The 23406-nt window shown below is 30.2% G+C and overlaps 2 protein-coding genes across 8 annotated transcripts; one reads left to right on the forward strand and one right to left on the reverse strand.

Annotated features, from left to right (window-relative positions):
- Window positions 1-6184: 6184 nt before the first annotated feature.
- Window positions 6185-10401, forward strand: LOC100791539 (uncharacterized). 2 transcript variants are annotated; one of them, XM_003549081.5, is made up of 4 exons: window positions 6185-6645; window positions 6757-6848; window positions 6978-8144; window positions 8980-10401. In XM_003549081.5, exons 1-4 carry the CDS (start codon window positions 6420-6422, stop codon window positions 9745-9747), a joined length of 2253 nt encoding a protein of 750 aa, XP_003549129.1. In that variant the 5' UTR covers window positions 6185-6419; the 3' UTR covers window positions 9748-10401. The 2 variants fall into 2 exon arrangements, with proteins under 2 accessions (XP_003549129.1, XP_014624647.1); XM_014769161.3 differs by having other exon boundaries at window positions 6207-6645; window positions 6981-8144.
- Window positions 10402-18522: 8121 nt separating this feature from the next.
- LOC100778211 (uncharacterized) lies at window positions 18523-22888 on the reverse strand. Of its 6 annotated transcripts, none has more exons than XM_041010619.1 (9): window positions 22663-22886; window positions 22559-22590; window positions 21955-22052; window positions 21743-21825; window positions 20527-20604; window positions 20076-20174; window positions 19142-19456; window positions 18952-19064; window positions 18618-18791 (listed from the first exon to the last, which is right to left on the reverse strand). In XM_041010619.1, the coding sequence occupies exons 1-7, from the start codon at window positions 22744-22746 to the stop codon at window positions 19211-19213; spliced, it is 720 nt and encodes a 239-aa protein (XP_040866553.1). In that variant the 5' UTR covers window positions 22747-22886; the 3' UTR covers window positions 18618-18791; window positions 18952-19064; window positions 19142-19210. The 6 variants fall into 6 exon arrangements, with proteins under 6 accessions (XP_040866556.1, XP_040866557.1, XP_040866555.1 ...); XM_041010620.1 differs by having other exon boundaries at window positions 18952-19044; window positions 22663-22882; XM_041010618.1 differs by having other exon boundaries at window positions 18952-19053; window positions 22663-22882.
- Window positions 22889-23406: the final 518 nt, after the last annotated feature.

Below are 23406 nucleotides of genomic sequence, written 5' to 3' on the forward strand. Positions count from 1 at the left end.
TAGATATAACATAGAATATGAACCAGTCTGTAAGAGGGTCAGGAATAATGTAAGGGGAATCTGCCAAGTTTTGCGCAAAAACTGAATCTTGTTCTAAAGATATATGACCTCATGTGCTTATTCAAAATAAATAAAATAAAACATTATACTATATCATGTATTAAATGTATAGTAAAATCTACAATGCAAATGTGTATAACGGATATATAAGATGTTCCTTTCAAAATACAAACAACATTTTTTTTAATGAGACATGCATTAATTAAAATTAGCTCGCTGCATTATTATGTTTTCATCTCTGTCACGTGCCCTCTTCGATGGTTTGAAATTTGTAGAAGCTAGTTATAAGATATATAGTATCGTAAGGCACGTACAGAGAACACTAAACTTTTATCATTATAAAACTTTGCTGCATTATATTACTCAATTGTTGTTCCCATATCTTGTATATATGTGAGCATGCATTTGAGATAGATATATACTTGCCCTCCAATGACATTGAGTATGTTGTTTTCAAAAAAATGAAAAACGTTAAAATACAGCATAATTGCATGGATTTGAGCGTTGTGTTTATGAAAGTTCATAAGGTTTCTAAACAAAAACTACATATTACATCTATCCTATATATAATTTGATTTGGAAGCTAGAGATTGAGAAATTAAATAATGAGTTTCTTAATTTGCAGCTCCATAATTATGCACCCAGATATATAAATTGGGACCACTTTTACACAACCTTTCACTTTCGAAAACGACACCTCATTTAATTACCCAGCCATGTGAGATGTGTGGGAAACTAGAGTCGTATCAAAGGTAGAGAATGGAAACATTTTGAAACCAAGACCTTGTTGTGGTCCCTTTAATAACATGATTATTACCATTGCTATGGCAATCATAAAATGTAATAATTTTGCTTACCCTGACAAGAAGTGGGTAAATTTCCCACTAGTTTCACCTGTCGGAGAAACTGAGCACACTTTACTGATAATTGCTGTCACAAACTTAATTGGTCCGTCTTCATTTTTTGTTTTCAACTAGACTTAATTTAAACGCAATAATTATTACGAGATCAATTATGTTTGTCTACACATTGGGTTAATTTGGATGTGAAAGCAACTGAATGATTTGAATACTTGTTGAACTGATGAAGTTCATTCAAGTATTGATGAATATACATAATATAACTAGCTAGTAACTATTTTGATAATTTTATTTTCAACATTCTAAGTATTATTTGAAAATTTTCACTTACGTACCATTATAAAAAATTAACCAAAAAATTTAAATGTTAATTTTTCTACGTTGATAAATATATTAATTGTTTGCGCATAAATTTTTAATATTTACACAAATTTTACAATTAATACTTTTTTGTTAATACAATGATTCTTTTTACTCTTACTGTAGTCGGTATTAGTGTATGTTAACATAATGATTTTATATAGTAAATAAAAGATGTAAGAAAGACAGTACCAAAAAATTTATTACTCATATGTTTGTCTATCATGGAGAAAGGGTTAAATCACCTGAGGGGAGGAAGGAAATCAGGTGGTTATTTTCTGACATGATTGCCGTGTCCAAATTAATAATAAGTCAAATCTTGAACAATGTTGTGCAGCAAATATTTTGTCATCCTATTAATTTGGTGCTTCATAATTTTCATCTGTCCGGTTGTTGATTTGTTGACAAAAAGCTTGGATGAACATTTAATTTCCTTCATTTGCTATATACTCAATTTTAGCATGTACTTCACCTAATGCTTTATTTGACAAAATAATTAAGTGGACGGTAGAAAAACAATATTTTTTATTGCCTAGTGCACCGTAAAGAATAAATCACAGGATGAATGATTAATTATTAAGCATTTGAAATCAATTTATAAGATACAAAAGACAAGATAATAATTAAAAATTTAGCATGAAAGATATGGGTATACGAATCAGATGAAAAAAAAGGCGTGTATGGTGCCATTTTTTTTACAACAATCAGAAAAATATAAAAGAAAATTTAATGAAAATCACCTTTTGCTCGTTTGTGGCCAAACTGATTAATAATATTTAGCACTTCAAATATAAAATAATTTTTTTCTCATACAAAAAATCTTATATATAAATGAAGATTTAATTGACTTCAATAAAATAAATAAAGATTCCATACATTAAAAGTACCTTCTTACAATATTCAATCATTGATTGTTTAATCAGCAGTTATAGAAAAGAGTACTGCAAAAAAGAGAGTGCAGATAAATGTTCATGAATTTTCATTAAAATATTGCAAACAATTGCTTTAAACTTAGAAGCTTTTACTAGAAAGAGTATTGCTAGCTACACACTGAAAATTTAATAGAACTTAAACATCCTTTTATCAGTAACCAATCCTACGCAACTACTCGTTGCACGTGAAAATGGCTCTTTAAGTTAACTAACCAGCGAAATCACATACTTTTATTGTTTAATTTTAGAAAGAAAACGAAGAAAAAAAACACTAAACCCTAAATTATCATCTACTAGTAAATTCAAAATTATTTTGCAAGTTAAAATGGTATTAGAGTTAGTACAAGTTATTAAGACCTAAATAAGCCAAGTTACAACATCACCTTTCTAATTTTATTGTAATCAACGTATTTTTCAAATATTATCGTGAGACTAACTTCGTTGTACTACTGTGACTATTTAATTAAATCTTTGAACGATTATCTTTAAAACAAGTTTAAATATTATTCTTACTTATTGACTCCATGATAACAAAGGCAAATGAATTCAATTCAATTAATATTGGTAGATGCACTTTGCAGTCTCTTTCTTACCGCCGGAACAAGTTTCTTTCGAATTACCAACAACATTCAAATCGAAGGTATTCAAGAAAAGTCAATAGAAACCTATTTGCAGGTCTTACATATATTTATGATTGATTTGAAAGGGATTTGAACAAGTGTATACAGTCACAAGTGGGATCGCATGCATTCATCACAAGTTCACAACACAACTAGGGACTATTATCTTTTTCTTCGCAGTGTAGAAAAGTATAAACAATTCACTTTTATCACGAAAGTATAAACAATTCATTGGAAGTTATAGATAAATTAATAATTTTTTTATAGGATAGTGTTCGGCTGATGTTTTTATTGACTTCCACATTCGTGTTAGTTTATAATTAAAATTTGTATATTTTCAAACTCCATTACGTATACACGAACGAATTTAGCTTGCATTAAAATTATTCAAACTATATGTGGTCATTTAGATCAGAACAAGCTTCTACTTAGGTTTCATTCAAATATTCGAACATTTCTAATTTTATAAAAATAAAAATATATTTCAGCCTATATTATTTTATGTAAATACTTACACAAATCATGAAAACCTGCAAGAAAATAAGGAACACGCCTCCACTGCTAGTTGTTTAGTTTTCTTGTCCTACGTACTCTTACTCTCCACGCTTAGTGAGGAGTTCATAACTACCAATAGGTGGCACAATTTTGATAATTGTTTTAAGTTCCAAGGACTACTAGCGATGGAATTAGGCAACGTTGAACAATGATATTAATTGTTGAATCTTGTCAAACATTAGTTAAGAACACTAATTAAAAAATCAAAAAAATATTTATTATATAAATTATAAAAGAACATAAAAAATATGATGAAAGTATAATTTCCAGTCTCTTAATAAAAATATTTTTATTTTAAATTTCTTAACCAACACCCTTATATCACTAGTTAACATTTGTCTAAATTGTTTCAATGCCTAGTAATAGACTTATAGTGTTGGACAATGACTTGTCTCTTCCAACCCATAAATACACAGTTAATGTCATTTTTTTGGGACCCATGCGTATCCTTGCATTGCTTTCACCAAATCTTTATATTTTCTTAGTTTTTGTGTTAGTGTGACAGAGAGTTGGGGTTGTGAGTTCTTAGAGATTTTCAATGGACTTGTGCTATATGGTGAATGAATATGAAGCTCCAATTAATGAATTGAAGTGTTTTCATGGCTTTTTCTCTTCCTCAATCTTATTCTAAATTGTTATTTTTTATTTATGTCTATTTTAATGGCTGAATCTCTATTCTAAACTTTTTGTGAATTACTTAATTCGGTTTCGATTACATGCTTTGTGCTTCAATTTTACTTCCTTTTGCTTAATGTTATTGGTATGATGGAAATTAACTAATTAAACCTAGCTTAGGGTTAACTTGAAAATAAATCTTAATATGAATTAGGATTTGAGACACATGATTTGCATTGGTCCTAAGAATGGAGGTGTGTTGGTTGTGTATACTCTTTAATAATCTTGAACTTACTGCGAAGGTGATAAGTGCGAAAGCGTTATGATTCTTGTTTAGCCATCTAGCTAGGGCATGTTGTCAAAGAATTGGAATGATAATCTTGAGTGTAATCCAACAATGAATGGGTGTGTATGTTTGAAATTTAATCAGGTTAGAAAGGATACGAATTAAGAATAATTAAGGAGTCATGACTTACATTTGTTTGTGGATGGTTGTGTCTTTGTGTTTTTAGTCTTTTGTATCAATATGGTGAGTTCTGACTCCAATTAACTAGGTTGATTTTAATTTTTCTATCATTCGATAACTGTGACAACTTAACATTCTATTTGATCCACCAATGTCAAAAATTAGTGTATGATACTCAATCACTTTTATTACTTTTGATCATACACTTATCAAGTTAGTTTTTGTATAATCATTTTGAGTACTTTTTTCATTCTCATCAAATCATCTATTACACCTTCACAACAAACATTTTGTACAATCAATCTAACACAATAAAACCTTAATCAACATTCTCTATATTCACCTTAAACCGTAGTCTATAATAGAAAAATGTAGTGACAAAAGATATCTCTTTATTTTATTTTATTTTACTTTTAAATTAAATATTATAAGAATCATAAATAAATAAAAAATTGACAAAATAAAATAAGTATTTAAGCCTAAAAGTGTCATCTGCTCGATGTTCCGTTGATGGTAAAATATAAGTATATACTCCAACAAGTAGAACAAACCTCTTTTAAGTTAATTAAAAGACCTGAAAGAACTTATAGTATATCTTTCCATATTCTGATGATGATACAAATAAACAAATTAAAGAGAAGTTATATCTTTTCGTTTACAACAAGAATATTGCACATTGTGGTATATCATGTTATTAAAAGACAGGACACGATCCAAATTCAATTCATGTCCCAGAAAAAAGTTGTAGTTATGTTGCAGATATGTATCCAATACATTAGAGAGTTGTAGGAATCACACTGTGGTACAAGTCACCTGGATGATATTTGCTTCTGCGTGGTCTTATCGTCATCTCTCTCCATTCTTAGTTACTTAACCATTTCAGTTCCCAATAAAACAGCAGGCTTGGTTCTGATCTTGGTCTGGTATTTGCTAAGAGCTTGGAAGTGAGTGCTGTAAAGATAAAAAAGGCAGGTACACAAAGAAAAACTGTCTATTTCTCCAAATTTAAAAACAAAAATGGAAACAAAAATAAATAAATAAAAAAAGAAAAAGAAGAAGAATGAAGCGTTTACAAAAATGAAAATTTATGATTTCATACTTTACCTACACTCTATTTTGTGGAGGTGAAATAGGGTGAAGAGGAAAGATATTTATCTCTTTTCTGTTTTTCTTATATTAAACACTTTTGTATTTATTTTATTTTACATTATTTCCATTCACCTTTCTTATTTTTATTCGCTGTATTTCTCACATATTTTTTTCTTTTTCTGCACGAATGTAACCTTAATGTAATGTTGTATATATATGTATATGAAAAAGAAAGAGTTAAAAAAGATAGTGAAAGAAAATAAAATTGCTGGTGTGATGAAAAAGACTAAGAAGATATGAAGGGATATAACATAAATGTAAAAAATGAGTGTGAAAAAATTTAAAAGATATGAAAAAATAAGTTTAACTTCTTATTGCACACACGTAACTCAACATTTAATGTGTTATTTTTTTCTTAAAAAAATATCTATATCTTTGATCGAAGTAATTTTTTTTAATATACTTTTTTTTCAAAAAAAGATGACCTCACTTTTCCAATGTTTATTATATTATTTACTGTATCTTTTCAAACAATAAGAACACATATTTTAATATACATTTTTATTTTGTTCCCGAATTAAAAAAAATAATAGTAATTTATTAGAAAGATAGTGTTCTCAGCTCAGTGTACTTAATTCCTTACCCTGTGACCGTTTTATGCTTCAAGGATCCGCTTTTCTCGCTTCTTCCCTTGCAGATCCTACAAAGTTTTTTCCTACCCTCTCTCTCTCTCTCTCTCTCTCTCGGAGGCCACTGCTTATTGTGTCATTTTCATTCTGATTTCACCACTTATTTGACAACCCTTTTTCCATTTCATTTTTCTTGTTTTTAAAGTTGAGCAAAAGGCATAGGCTTACCAATTATGGGCAAGGAGTGGTATTTTGCTGGAAGATCATCTAAGAGAGGTGTAGGAGGAGGTGCTGAGGCTGAAACACAAGCCCCTTCTGGTTGCATGTGTGCTGTTTTTCAGTTCTTTGATTTCCATCCTTTTCACTTTCCCAACATAAACCAACAACACCAACAAGATCAACAAGCCTCTTTTAAGCCACCCTCATGCACCTCAGAAGACCACACCACAGTCTCAAAAGGTATTATTATTATTATTATTCGGATATAAATTAGTTATTACTAGTCCTCTTTCAAACCACCAACTACTTTTTTTTTTCTTCCTTTTTCTCATATGGTTTTGTGTAATTCAGGTGCTGAAGCACCTAGGAACAGCTTAGAGGCAGAGGATGGTGATGGTACAGTTTCATCTCTCTCATCAAAAGAAGATGATTTTAAAATTCCTGTAAGTTCACATTAGCCTGCCAAGGCTTGCTTTTCCACCAGTTTTGTTTTTTTTTAGTTTCATTAGTTTATTAGTTTATTTTGTAAAGTGAGTAAAGATAACACTATTGTGATTATTTTGAAAACCCAGAAGAATATTATACAAATTAAGACAAGTGGAGCCACAAGAACAAGTGGTGGAAATTTGAATGACTTGTCCTCAGAACTCACCAGCTCTCCAGGGACAAAGACACCAACTTTAGTGGCAAGGTTAATGGGTTTGGATCTTCTTCCAGGTGCAAACTCACCCTCTTTTTCTTCTTCATGTCTTTCAACTCCAAACACACAAGACAATGTGCCACATCTTCACCACCACCTGAGGCACAAGCAACATGTCCAAACCAAGCACAGGAACAGCGTAGATAGTAGTGACATTTCAGCCACAAGATCTTTGCCTGAGACACCAAGAATCTCCTCAGCAAGAAGATCAGATGTTGATCATCACCACAGACTCTCACTCCAAATCATAAAGGAAAACATGAACCTTGGTGAGGATTTGGAGCTCCCTAGGCTCTCATTTTCCAAAAGGAAGAGTGATGAGAACAATGGCAGGAGTCCAAGCCACTATGCCAGGCAAATTGTCAAACAGGCTAAGGAAAGTGTGAGCAGAAAAGTTGGGCAAGACATCACCAACACAACTCTCAAAGCAAGAGAAGAAAATGCAGGCCAATTCAGAAGCAAAAAGTCTCCCAAAACATCATCACTGAAAGCAATTGATGAAACTGAAACCAGCCCAAATAAACACTCAAACCAATCTTCCTACTCCCCAAGGCTTAGATTCATTGACAAACACAAACCAAGCACAACAACAACATCAACAGCACCATCACCACTCACCCCAAAAGATCAAAACATGCTGAAACTACCACCACCTCCTTCTCCAGTTAACACTCACCAACCTCAGCTTCCAAGAGTTTTAACAAAACCAAAGCTTCAAGCAGTGGTGCCAGAACAGAAAGAGTTTCATCAGAACAACAAATCTGTTCCAAAATGCAAAAAGGCTACCAATGAAAAAAAGTTCAACTCAAGGCTCATCAAAAGGCCTCCACAGACATCAGACATCATCAGAAACAAGCAAGAAGAACCATTCATCATTCGTCCCACATCGCCTACTAGAGCCAGTGACATCAAAAACACCAAAAGCAAGAAAAATCATCCATTGTCAAGCAATCTCCTCAACAACATCAGCAATGTACCAAATCTTCTACCTGTCAAGACAGACCCTTCTCCTTCGGCAACCAAAATTCCTTCCAAACAGGTACGAGCTCATTGTTGAATTTTCAATTATATGTTTAGCTTTTGGTCATGAAAAAATATTTGTATTTTGAAAAGTCAGTTTTAAATTTTTATTATGTGTGTTTAAGTTTTTGAAAAGAAATATGAAAAAAATAATCAGATTTCTTATTATTTTGTAAAGTTGTTTTGAATATTTTCTGAAAATTCAAATTTTTATACTTATTTCATAAAATTATTTTGAGTATCTTTTTAAAAAATATAATTACCTTTTAATGTAAAAAAAATACTCCTTATAATCTTTTTGTTACATAATTACTCTTTATAAATGAAACCAAACGAAAAATAACTTCTATTTTGCATAATATAAATTTCTCTTTTAAAATTTAAACAAACAGAATCCACCAAGTTTGAATCTCATTGCTGCTGATTGTTAAACTTTTCCCATTTAGTAGTCTATTTTTTTCGTCTATATTTTTAACTTTTTTATTCAGGTTATTTAAAAATATTTATTGCTAGATTTTAATTTTTAAACATTATCAGTTTAAAAGTAATATTTGTACCGTAAAGTATCAACCAATGAATTAACATATGATTTTTAAAGTAATAATAATTTTTGTAAGAAAATTATTATTTGTTTATCTATTAATTTTTTTATTCATGAAAATAAAAATAGTGTCAAAAAATTTACCATAAATTAAATATTATATTTAACTAATTCAATCCGACCTCCTCGGCCATTACCTACAAATAATGTGTAATTTTATTTTATTTTTTTGAATGACTATCATATTTAAGTTACATTCTTATCTTTTTATATTTGCAATGACTGAAATGATTAAAAAAAAGTATATTAACAGTCACAGGTCTGTGATAGTCGTCATCAAGAGTCCAAAAGCAGTTCACAGTTATCTAGTTGTGCGCGCCAGAGGTACAAACAAGAAGAAACAACAACCACACTACTCGCTACCCGAGATAACAACGGTGCCTTCTTCTCCTCCTCCACCGTCACCCACCCTCCCACCCCACAAGAGCTTCAGTACATCACAGCAATCCTTGCACGTACCACTGCCCTAAACTCACAGGGTACCCCCACTACAGTTTCCTTAAACCAGCCCCTCGACCCATCAATCTTCCACCACCTCGAACACCCCGCCGGCGACAAAGATCGCAACTTTGCCCCGAAAGACCAACTGGGTCACCGTTGGAATCGGAGATTACTGTTCGATTTGGTTGACGAGGTTCTGAGGGAGATTCTGGAGTCTCAAGAGGGAGAGAGAGAAAAGAGGCTTTGGTTTTTGAAGGGTGGTATTTGTAACCAAAGAGGGAGGAGCGTTGAAGGGTTGGTGAAGAGGGTGTGGAAGAGGGTTGAGGAGTTCCCACGTGCCAAGTGTGAGGTGTTGGAGGACATTGATGAGTTGATTGACCTGCAGAGAGAGAAAGATGGTGAGAGAATGGAAGAAGAAGGGGAAGAACTGGTTGCAGAGATTGAAGGGAACATATGGGACACGTTAGTCCATGAAACGGTTATAGTTATGGATTGTTGGGAAAATGCTAAAAAAGAAAAATTATTACTATATGATGATTCCAAAATATCATCACATGTTTGCAGTCTCAGTCAATTTTAACATGATGCATAATTGAGTTTTTGATTTATGAAAAAAAAATAATAAGAAAAATCAATTATGTGTTAAAATTAATTGTGATTATGAATGTGGGACTGTGGGGGTGATTTTGAATTACTATTGCTATACAATAATTTCTTGTGGGAAGTGGGGTCTATGTTTGTGCTTGAACTAAGGACGGCGTCGTTTAGTAAGGGAGGGTGTCACGTGACATTGTTGTGAGGGGTCGGTGGGGACCACGTGCATGGGGTTTGAAGTTAATTTGAACCCTTCGATTGTAGGGTCACACGAAGAATTTGACCTCTCGACAAGACTGTTCTTCTATTCATTGGTCATTAAAAGACAAAATTTGACAGAGAAATCCGCGCCCCAGTTACCCCTTCTCTCTCACTTCTATTCAATTCAAGTGAAGTACATATTTAGTATATTATTTTTCTTTGAATTTGTATTGGTGTTTAATTGTGTTTGTAATGAGTTAGAGTTAGAGTTAGAGTTAGAGTTAGCAACTTGGATAGTTTCACAAAGAGTTTTTTATTCTAGATTCCCACCAAAATAAATTTGGGAAGATTGTTGAGAGAATATTTAATTAGAGAAATTGATGGTTATAAATTAGAGAATATTTATTTTGATATATTAAGTTTTAAATTTTTATTCTGATTTTTTATGTTTTTAAAATGTATTATTTTAGTTTTTCTTTTTTAATTTTCCATTAGATACTTTAGTGTTTTGTTAATTTTTAAAGTTTAAAAAAGTTTAATGTCACTTTTAGTCCATTATATTTCACGATTATTTCATTTTGTTATAATATTTTTAAAAATTCTATTATGATTCTTTATCCTTTGAAAATATATCATTTTGGTCTTCTTTTTTTAAATTTTTTTGTTAGAAACCTTAATGTCTGTTTTGGTCCAATGAAACACATTTTTGCCCTTTCTTTGCATTGGTTGTCTTCATGTGTGACTTGATTGTAGACGTCGGATGAAAAATTCTTTACTTATCCGACCCAACCATGCACGATAGTGATAGTCTTGCTCACAAAACTCACAAAGAGTCACTTTGTGACTTTCCTATTCAAATATGAGTTAATTGATAAGTTAAGGTCATCTTTTTATCTTTCATCCAAGACAACTCTTGCTCTAATATTTTCAGCTTTTGTTTTCAATAGTATAATTGTGTGAAAGGTTATGATTTTCTAATGAGCAGTACAAGAATTTTCGATGGTTCCAGCGAGCTTATGTGTTGACTTCATTCAATTTATGTGGTGCTACATTTTTTACCTTTTTAGATCTAGAAAAGGTTGGAGATGATGATTTTTTAGTTATTTGTTTTTTAAAATAAAATAAAGATAATGTTTTCTATTGTCCTATAAGTTTATTTTTTAATTTTAATTCCCTAAGTTAATGTTTTTTCAGGTCACTATCAGATTTTTTTGTCCATTTTTATTTCCTAAAAATTTGTGTTTTTTCAATTTTAGTTTTTTTAAGATTTTAATTTTTTTCATTTATAGTTCTCATAAGTTTGTATTTATAGGAACCAAACTTGGAAAAACCTAAACCTAAAGGGACTAAAAATGAACAAAATATCTTATAAGGATCAAAATTTAAAAAAAAAATGCAAACTTGCTATGACTAAATTTTTTAAAAAAAGAACTTAGAGAGACCAAAAATAAAAAACATTAACTTACAAAGACAAAAAATATATTTAAACCATAATAATATATAAAACTAATTTATATTTATAATTAATTATTTGTGTTGGTCCTTATATTAGTCTTGGAATGTGTGGTATTGCATGTTAGACGACAACTCAAACATGCGTTAAGTTACGACAGCTTATTTATTTTTAAAATTTCTTTTTCATCGTCTATTCATATTCAATAGTGACGAAAATTGATAAGTAAAAAATATATGATAAGAATCAACAAATAAGTTGTTGATTTATGTGGTATTAAACTTATTTCTCTTAAGTAAATGTTCAGATTTACATTTTATAGATGAGAAAAAACATAATTGGAAGGAGAACTCCATGCATCAAAGATAACTAATGAATTTTTTTTATAATTGATGATATTTCATGCTAATTACATAGTAAAAAAAAGATAAGAATCAAACATAATTATAATTAATTACAATAATCATTAAATGTAGGTAAAAATAGAAAACATATATCACATCTTATTTTAAAAAAAAAACAAATGTTTAAGTTGAAAAAAGAGTTTTACGTACAAGAGTAATTTTTTTAAAATAATCTGACTCATCACTTTTAATTGAGTCTTGTGTTACAGCAAATGTTTTTTTTAAGGTTCGAGTCTAAGTCCATTTTCACTTATAATGTTATAAAATCTGAGCTTTTTTTCTGCTTTTCTTTCTTTAAGCCATCATATTAATTAAACAATATTTTGTAGGTGTCTTAAAATAGGTAGACGTCGAGTTTTTTTTTTTATTGAAGCCATATTTGCTGAAATAATTATTCATAGTATAAAAAGTATAGTTTTTTGTTTACATAAAATTTTATGGGAAGAGAACTTATTTCAAAGTCAGGACATATAAAATAACCCAAAAAACTTTTAATATGTAGGACTTGCGTACTAAGAATATATAGGTAAAAGTCAAAATCAAAAAAGTTTTTGGTTGGCACAATTTTTTTTTCAATGTAGTGTTCGATGTTATCTAATTTACCGAAACCTCGTTGATTACAAGTGTTCTGTATACACACACGAGAACACACAGGACATAAATGCTTACATCGCTTTTTGAACACAAAGGATAGGATAGAAAGTAGAGAATATATCATATTTGGCTTTTACCTCATGGAAGTTTGAGATTGTAAGGTACGTAGATCAACCCTACAACTAAAGTTTTCTCTTTTAATTTTATAAGGTGATTATTTTGCATGGAGACGCGAACTTTAATGCTACTTTTTCTTTTTCTTTTTTCACAACAATGTGTTGGAAATGAAACCCGAGACAACGACTTTTTTCACCTTTTTTTTATCTCCTTATTTTTAAACTAACTCACGAAAAAAAAATCACATGAATGTTCTCATCCAAGTTTCAAACGTTCAACAACCTCGATCCAAAAGCTTGAGTTATATATATGCGAAGATTCCTAGTATATATATAACCAAGTTTGATTATGCTATCTATTACTTTTCTTATTTTATAATGGATAAGAAATTAAAAGTGAAAACTTTTTCTTATGGAGAAGTGTGATATTTGATGTTGCCACTAATTTTTAGTGATTTTATTTATTTATTTATTCATTCCTGAGAGCATGGTTGGTAAAATCAAATCAAATTTAAGATGTATTAGAATTTAGGCGTTTATTGATAAATTTGTACTGCATAAGAAATAATATTATAAGTTTAACTAAAAAATTTATTGAAATAAGTTATAAAGAAAACTTACTAGCTAGCAAGAATGCTAATAAAATTTATAAGCATAAATAAGTTTCACAAACTCATTCAAAAATCCCTTTGGATGAATATATAATAATATGCATATTTTGTAATATTGGCCGGGTCTTGCTCTCGTTAACCGGTTTTTGTTTCACTTTATAATAAAAAGTTTTTATTAGGAAGTTCAGTAACATTGCATTAGAAATTACAAAATGTGTTGGAATAATTTTTCCATAAACAATTTCTATTTCTGATTTTATAATCAGTATTCATTCTACTAAAACACTTGTTAGCATTTCCTTTTTTTTATTTCTTTTGGATCAACATGTACTAACTGTTGACAAAGTAGAGAAGAAGAAAAAATGAAATAGATATATAGAGAGAATTTTCTTCATAAATTCTTCTGTTTCATCAAATATTTTTATCAATTAACATCAATGATACATACTTGAAATAAAAATGGTATGGCAGCTGAAGGCAAAAGTGTTAGTAATTACGACTTCTTGAAAGAAAATGAGCGACAAATTGAAACACAAATACATTAAAAGCTTAAGTAATTAATAGGTGACATGTGGATTTAACAATGTCTAAGCAAAAATGGCGGAAACAGGGGTAAGAGATTGAGATGGCTGTCTCCATTTTAATGATGTTTAGCTGTTAAGAGTATGACTTGTTGCATGTGGGTCTTTGATATTTACAAATTATAATTCATCCACATATTTTAATACTTTTTTGTTCATATATGTACATAGGGAAATAAAAGTGAAAAAAATGTATGAAAACGAATGTTTATGTATTTGTACATATTATTTAAACAATAACAACATAAAAACAATGTAATGAATTGGATAAGCTTACAGATCTGTTTGTTTCTGATGAGTTTCCTTCTTCAACTATAGGGTTTATGATTTATTGGGTACTCTATTAAGTATTATCAACTATTTTTAGAATATGAACTGAAGTTTGTGGAGACTGTGATGATATGAATAAATCATTCTATAATAATGAGTAATTGATTGCGAGAAAAGGCTCACTTTGGAAAAGCCGATACCCTTTAACGCAAAATGGCTCTAAATTTTTTGTTTGGTGTGAATTAATGCAATAAGTTTAAGTACTGATCTCAAATGGGGGATCCGTACTTTATAAAACAAAAAATTGAAAAAGCTAAAGGCAAATCTTGCTCCAAATTAATTTCAGCCTAGTTAAAAGCTGTTCAAATATTTTCTCTGAAAAGATAAAAAGGATCAACTATATATCTATTACGAACTAAGCAGCATGGAAAGAAAAAGGACAAAAGATAAGAATAGTTTTAGTCCTTTTATGAGACTCAATCTCGAAAGTATCTTACAGAAGATAAGAAGGGAAATGGCCAACCAGTGGATCATAGTGTTATATGTATAAATGAGTGGAATTGAAGTAGAGAAACCAAAAAGATTAATAAATCCTATCTTATTTTTTTTACCAGTCCTAGTAGCTACCTTATATATAAAAGTAAAAAGTAAAAGTCATAATTGACTTGGAAACTTTATTTTAATTATTATTTTGTTGGTAATTATTTTAATATTTCAATATATTTAAGTTTATTTGTTCTTGTTTATAATTAAGTTTTAAATAAATTAGAATAACTTTAAAATAGTTTAAATGTTTGATTTTTCATCTAATTTTAATTTATTTTGGTGTAAAAATAAATGAAGAAAGAAGATAGCCGATGTTAAGATCAAATTCAAGGCCCTTATAAGGAAATTTTTTTAGGTTGAATGAGTCAAACATATCAGGTTTAGCACACACTTCAGATAGAGCAAATTACTTCTCTTGCATGATATTTGGGTTCAAAACACAATCACTTAATCTATTATTGTTGTTGTGTGCATGCTTAGCGCGACATGTTAGGCTAAGTGTGCAAGTGCGACATGCTAGGCTAAGTGTGCAAGCGATTATGCAAAAACAATAGTGCAACACGTTTGAACCTATTTAAGTTTCAAGGATGCGAATTGAAGGCAAATTTGAAGGGAGTTGTCTAGGGTTAAAGGTGAAGACTGAGAAGCTCTCTCCCTAACTTTCCATGGCTTTCCTATCATCTCTCATCTTCTTTTTTATTTATTTTCTTTATTTCTTGTAGTTATCTAGTTAGATTACCTATTTTGGAGGTTGATGTAGTTGAACTCATCCTTATGTTTACATTTTGATTGGTAATATATGTTTATTGTTCATTATTAAGTGTTATCTTCTATGCATTAAAGTTTATTTTAGCTTAATCATCCTTTGCTTGATATTATGGTTTGAATTGTCATTGACAAATACTTTTGAACTTAGAAATAGAGAGGAACAAACCCAAAGGGTTGGTGTAGTGGTGTAAGACCTTGTCCCATTCATGTGAGTAGAAACTATCTATTTAGCGGGGGAACCTGCATTCAATTTTCATCTTATGCAAAATTTTCTTGGGTCAACTAGCGACAGTCTAGCACTGCGGGTGGAATAGAGGAATGCCTAATAGGTTTTGTGTCTTTGGCATGAAACAAAACTTATTAGTTATCTCTTAACTCTTATTCTTAAAGCAAGTCATTTGGTTATACTAGTCAAGTGATTGATAGTTTGATCAAGGAGCTTAAATTCTTTCCATCCAAGGGATCGAGATTTGAGTATTTTTGTGAGTTAATCTTAATAATTGGACTTTGAACTAGATGAGTGATATTTGTTTGCATGAGATGATTTAGTGAAATCAATCTCAACTTTTTTATTCTTTATTACTTTATCTCTTTTTATTGCACTCTACGTGTTCGTAAAAATGACAAAAAATATTTTGTTGTATTTATTTATGCTTTTGTTATTTATATTATCGCATTCCAATTAAAATTGTTGTTTATGAATCTCATAGTTAGTGAACATTGTTATTTTATCGAGTATTATATGAGTCAATATAGATACGATGCTTAAACTTTCATTTATACTATTTATGCGACTTAATATGTTTGTCAAGAAGCTAATAAAATGTAATAAATATTTTAAAGAAAAAAAGAATAAAATATAAGAAAATAGACGATAAAAGTTAAAGCACTATTTAAAGTAACATATAATAAAATGTTACATGCAAGTTATTAAAATAAACCAAGTGATTGAACGTAAGTAATTAATGTGTTGATGTTAAGATTTCATTGTTCGAGTAGTATTCGAGTTCAATTCTTAGTGAAAAATATTTATTGTTTAAGGTTTACTTATCTCTTTACTAAATTTTAGATTAATTATGGTCTCTTTTGCATAATAAATTAAAGATTTAAAACAAAAATAAAGCTATTAAAATAAGTCCATTTACTAAACATTATTATTAATATGGTCAAAGTTTATTTTTTTTCTAATCATATATAAAAGCAAGAAGCTAGTTTAAAATACTTGCTAAAATACTCTAAATATGAAAATTATTAATAAATAGTAAATGTAAGTTCAGACAAGTAATTAAGGATTTGATACACCTTTTTATGAGTGCGAGTTCAAATCCTTTAAGACCACGTTCCTCACTTGGTGTGCCAACAATACTTTAGAATTTGAAGGTACTTCCTGGGTTTACCACTTTTTTTTTTTTTTTTTACATACCAATTATATTAATGTATAAAATAAAAGATTGATAAAATATATATTTATGTTATCAATCATTAATTGAAAATTGATTTGGATGTACTCTAGTACTCATATCATATAATAAGAAAGTGAGTTTAAATTTCGTTATTAATATAAGAACTTCCTTAACAAATAATAGATAAATATCATTATTAGTCTTAGACACCCATCTTATCTAAATTTTTTATACACAAAAAAAAGGTGCAGCTTATCCTCTGGGTCACTAGGGAACAATAGAGGGACAAGCTACCGGACGATCATAATTGCAAGAAACAGAGTTAAGTAGAAATAGTAAATTCTTCTGAGAAACGCAATTCAATCAGAAATTTGATGATGAAAACGGCTTGCCCCCACCATCTGCCAGAATTGCAGAGACCCATTTTGAGTACAATCGTGTTTTCATCTTCTTTCTGGATTCCTCGAAAAAATCCAATATTTACGTTGAAAAATTGTCCACAATTTCTGTTTCTGACAAAATGGGACCAATCTAAATTCTCCCCGCATATTCGCTGTGCAAGAATAGCCATTTTAATGCTTGATTTAATAAGTAGGGTAGAATTCTGAATTTTAGAGCAAACTTATTTTTTTCATTAAAAAAAAATTAAATTGGTCATCTAAACTCACTTTATTAGGTTTTCTTTTTAACTTTTTTTTATTATTCAAATTAGTTTTTTTAAAAATATAAAATAACCATTAAATTTATATTTTTTTGTCGCTACTTCATTATATATTTAACTTTTAATGATCAAATATGATATATATATATATATATATATATATTATTTTTCTTATTTCTCACAATTATAATAGTTCTCACTTGATACATGTTATATATGTGAGTGTATCAAATGAGAATAATTCTCAGTTTAAAAATGCAAAAAAAAAATAAAATTGAGTCGTTCAACTACACATAAATTATAAGATTAAAAATTATTTAATAGTCACAACCACTAAAAAAGATCATATGCATATTTTTTAATCCTGATTATTCAAATGGTAAGATTTAAGATCTAAAAGTGTAGGTATAGTTTTCATTTATCGTGGCGAGAAGTTTTCTCATTTTATACATAGACATCTATTGAAAATGGTTTTTATATAAGAATGAGAAAATTAAATATTAATTAACAAGGTTCAACTTAGTTAATAAATTTATTCAAAAAAAAAAACTTAGTTGATAAATATTTGAGTTCTTTTAAGTATGTTGGGGGATATCTTTGGCAGAAAACACGAGAGGGAAGGTGAATAGCTGCAAGAATGTCTCGTAACTCTGCTTGAATGTCGCAATACTCGAGAATTTTGAGAAAGGTGAACTAAATTCACTTTGGTTATTTTGAACTAAACCGTTCGGAGGGTATGATCGACTGCACCATCTGAATTATACTTAAAACCATTGAATAATTGGTAGAAGCTTTACCATGGCATAAATGATTTATTTATAACATTACTAGCCTTTGGTTGATTGATTTCTTAAGAAACCAATGTTCTCTAATATTCTTCAAGTTTTATTAAGTTATACTTCTCTCATTTTTATCTTTATTGCACAAAAGAAAAATCTAAACAAACAAACCCAAATGCTTTAAAGTATGTCCAAACAATGAATTCTCCTCATGCTAGGTTTAAGATTCTAGCAAAATCAACTTTATTGGTGTTAGTTCAAGAAATGAGTGGGTGTGGACTTAAAAGGAAAATTTTGAAAAATTAGGAACCAAATACAATGACAAAATTTTAGAGGACTAAAACCAATATGGGTCAATATTTGAAGGACCAAAATAATATTTAATCATTTTTTTATCAATTGTATTCGTAAGTAGAAATTTGGTACAAATTGAATGGGTGTGGTTAAAATAACACGTAAAACCCAAATGTTGAACGGAAATGAACCGATAACAATCGAACTACAAACTAATCATATGGTCAAAGTGGAAATTAGTTTCTTCCACCATGTCTGGTAAAGATTAAAGTTGAAAAAAAATATATATTTTTTTAAGTTTTCTTCGGAAGCTTTTGAACCAAACACGCACTGCACCTTCTAGAGATGTCTGTGAAGCAAAGACAGTTGTTTCGTGTCATCAGAAGATTATCATAACATTTGTCAAGAACAGCGAAAAAAGAGGGCGGGGATCAATCATCAGTTCAAAACAAAGAAATCAAATTGAGGTCTCAGCTTGCATACTCAGAAAGTCAGAAGGACGAATCTACCTTGATGAATTGATCTGATCTTCCATATGAAAATATCCTATTCACAAGTTTGTACAAGCAGTCTAGCACAAATAAATTATCTGGTCTGTCATTCTGTGTCAACTGTCAAAAAACTGTCACAAAAATTGGGGGGAATTGACACTTCCTTGTTAATGGGTATAAAGAATGGAAAATTGAAAGATGTTATTACCTTGTGCAGACCCTAATGACTTCTCAGCCAAAAATGTATTTAGTGCAGTAACGTATTACCATACTACTCTCAGGTTCTGCCATCTACATCAAAGCCAGCACCAGTCCAGTCAGGAGTTGAAGACCTAGTTTTGGGCACCGCGCCAATTCCTTTTCCTCTTTGATAGTTAACTTTCTTTTTATTTCTTCCTTCTTCACTAGGAGGCTGTGGTTTATGCTCATTGGTCACTGGAACTTTCAGACCATTATTTTGGTATGGAACATTCCCAGCCGATCCTCCTTGGATTGCACTATCCAGAGAACTTGATCTTCCATCCTAGCATAATTCACATGCAAGGTTTTAACATTCACCAGAATAATATGAATATGTTTCATGGGGCAAGTAGCATGTGTCAGACAGAAACAAATGATGCATGTATAGTCAACGATAAGCAGGAAACAAAGATATTTTCAGTGGATAAGTTGCACAACCAGTGTGCATTCTCTTGTATATGACAACCCATCCCTTTGATCCCAAAGTCAGAAACTCCCAATCTATAGAAATATCATCGGTTTGAAAGCAAAAATAAAAAATCATCGGTTTGAAAGCAAGCAACCATATATAGTTGAAACTTTGAACATGTTAGAAGTTTAACCTATTATTTAAATATGTCGGACCTGTAATGACTTTGATATGTGTTCATGATTGAGTTAGTTCAATGGCTTGGCCAGTACCTTTTATTTGATATGTATTTATGATTTTGATCTTGGAGTCAGGTTTGACAAGATTGAGAATAGACATTCTCATAATACAGAGGCAGACCAGTAAGTATTAAAGAAGGTACATCAACTCAACCACCAATGTAAAACACAATAGGCTATCATTTACATGATGCCATAGGAGCTATTGACTATATAGAGATCTGAGAATGAGGAGTGTGATAAGAATAACATACACTATGCAGACTAGTTGAACTTCGATTCGGATTCATAGCTTCTAATCGTCTTTTTAAATCCTCCAGCCTAGACAACTGAGAGTTATTGCTCTCTTCGACCTATAAAAGATTGCTACTATCAAAACACAGGATGAAAATGTAGAATATTATGGCCCTGTTCAGATAAAATTTTCTTTGTGTACTTACAAGAAAAGAAAATAAGAAAGAAAAATGAAATAACCTTTGTCCATAAGCTAAAATTAGTTTTTGCACAAGTTGAAATAAACTTTCTGAGGAAGCTAAACGAGAGAAGCTTCTCGAAAAGCTGATTTGACCTTAAGCATAAGCTAATTTTACCTTAAGGGAGAAGCATATTCATTTTACCTTCCTATTTTCTTCTCCTATAAGTACTTCAAAGCTTATCAAAACATGGCCTATATGTCAATATGTCTTTGTTTAACAATCTATTTACCAGTTTGCTTAAGTCTTCACATAACTTCTGCTTTATTGCCTCTTCTTCTTGCACTGTTTTTGATGCTGATTCCCACACCTGCAGCATATGCAGTCAAGATATACTATAATGGAAAAGATAATTAATGATGCTTATCAATGTTTTTGGTGATCAATTCTCAACTCTTCCATTAAATTGTGTAGGCAGTAAACCTCTTATCTAAGCCATAAGTCATCCATGCTGATTTAAATGTGTTCAATTTATAATTTAAAAATAAGATACCAAGGAGATCAATTGAAAAGGAATACAATAACTTTATCAAAAATAAGTAAAGAACCAATCAATGCATATGCATATGTTGTTGAGACAAAGAATGGTTAAAAATATCTTTTTTTTAATGTGATTGGTTCAACTTATTTTGAGTAAATAATCACACTTATTTTGGCTTCCAAAGAGAGTTTTTGAAAAAGAGATTATTTCCCTTAAAAAAAGTTCAAAACATGCTATTAATAGAGTCATACTATATTGACAAAGAAAAGGGGGAAACTAGTTAGGTATAACCGTATAAGTATAATGTCTTTTATTTACCATGTAAATTCCCATTTAACCCCTAAATTTGTTAGTATCTGTTGCTTTAGTCCTTCACCTTGACTTTGCAAAATCCACATTTTAGTCCATAACCTTGCAAAATGACATTCACTTTAGTCCTTTTTTATGCAAAATAACAGTGGAATATGAAGTGAAAAAAGACTAAAATGAATGACTTTGTGAAGTCAAGAACTGAAGTGAGAATTTTATAAAGACAATGACTACACTCAGAATTTTAGAGACTAGATTGAGCGTTTATTCTTTATTTACCAAAACAAAATGATGTCATGAACTAGAATGTCTGCACAATTGTTGAGGTTAATGTTAAAGAGCATAAGTTATTTCCAATTTATGTGATTAAATGAGTTTATTGAGTAAAAATTTATCCAACCCATTTTTCTAACCCTTGTTTCTTATTCAGTATATGCAAATGATGAATGCACTGCTGAGACAACCATTCTGCATTTCTACTAGTGACACTAACTTAAAGGTAAAGTCACATTTAAAAAAAATCATTCAAGCTATTTACAAGCAGCACAATACTCTGTTAACATTTCTTTCTCCAGCCTCTTTGTTGATCTCACTGTAACCTCAATAACTGATGTCACACAGTAAAACGGTAGTGACACACATTAAAAAAGAAGCATACCTTGCGTGCCTGTTCTTCCTGTATCTTTGCCACACGAATTTTCTCGGTTGATGCCTCTATCTTCTTTCTCATATGTTCCAGCGCTTGAAGTAAGCATGGCATATAAGAAAGAAGCAAAGTCATTTCACATTTCACTAATTAGTAAATTACAACTAGGAGGAACAGGAACAGCTCTTAATTTATGCAAGAGGAAACAATGACATAAAGAAAACCTGCTTTCTTTGGTCCAGATGTAAGCTTCATCTCTAATCCAAGATTTGCAAGCTCACGCTCCACATCACGAATTTTAGTATAGTTTTCTTGAATGTACCTAAAATTATTTTACAATAATGAAGGGGAAAAAAAGAATATATTCAATGATCATAGAAGAAAGGCTTTTTTAAACACAGAATATTTTTAAATGCTCCATATGCTTAAATGATATCCGCTGTTATTGTTCTGGTAGTATCTGAATCTGAATTCGATTCTTAATCCAAAGAATCCAAATAATTCTTGACCAAGTTTTACTTATCTTCCGGCCAAACTTCAAATTAATCAGAACTTTTTTTGTCTGACGAACAGGAGGATTAAGAAAAAAAATTATATCTGCGGCTTTATAAATTTATTAGAAATAATTTGTAGGAAATCAAGAAAATATTAATTAATTTTCCCCATTTATCAATGCCTTTAGATATCTCCACCTAAATAGAAACCGTGTGAATCGTTTGGCACCACTAATGCAGAATTGAAGATTAAGAATCAATGCTCAATATATTATTAAATTAAGCATGAAATGACCAAAATTAAAACAACGAATTAAGTAGTAGCAGCATTTACTTCTTCAATTGAAGCTGTTCTGCTTCGATTATCTGCAAAAAAGCAACGAGATTGTGAGAGATTGAAAAACGAAGAATGAAGAGAGAGGGAGGGAGAGAGAGAACCTGTTCGGTGTAAGTGATAACGGAAGATTGTCTGGGAAGACCATCGGATCCGATCTCCGGGACAAACGACGGGTTTGAACCCATTTTTTCTGAATCGGATCCACCAACAAGCCCTCTCTTCCTGCACCGGCACCAACACCAACACAACCTCGATCCTTATCTCCTTTTTCTTTTTTTTCTTTTGAGACAATTTTTTCTTTTTCATTTTTAGGAATGGGATTTTCAGCAACTGGATTTTTTTAAAATTGTAAAATATGTTTAGTTATTGTTAATTTTTCTATCGAAAATTTTGTGAGAGCTTTGTTTCCCTAACAAAAAATTAATATTATTTTCAGCAACTTGTTTCCCTATCAATTTTTTTTTCTTTCTAAAAATATTAATTTATTATTAATTAATATGAAAGGGTTTAATACTATGCTTAATCATATTTGTAAAAAATGAAATTAATTCATAAATTAGCATTTTCAATAACATTTTATTCTTGAAATACTTTTTATACTTTTTTGTTCAGTATAGAATTTTTTTATTTGCTTGTCACTTTTCTAATAATATTAAAATATTATATATACCAAACTTTACTTAAAGTTTGCTTCTTGAATATATACGATTTTGACTCTTTTTAGATTATTTTTCAAATTTTTATTTTATTCTTTTTAAAGTATTTTATTTATCGTTTTCCTTCTAGTGATAGGAATATAGATGCATACATTTCTTAAATTTCAGTATGCAAAAATTTTGTTGCCT

The sequence above is a fragment of the Glycine max genome, chromosome 16, assembly GCF_000004515.6.
Source record: "Glycine max cultivar Williams 82 chromosome 16, Glycine_max_v4.0, whole genome shotgun sequence".
Classification (NCBI taxonomy): Eukaryota; Viridiplantae; Streptophyta; class Magnoliopsida; order Fabales; family Fabaceae; genus Glycine; species Glycine max.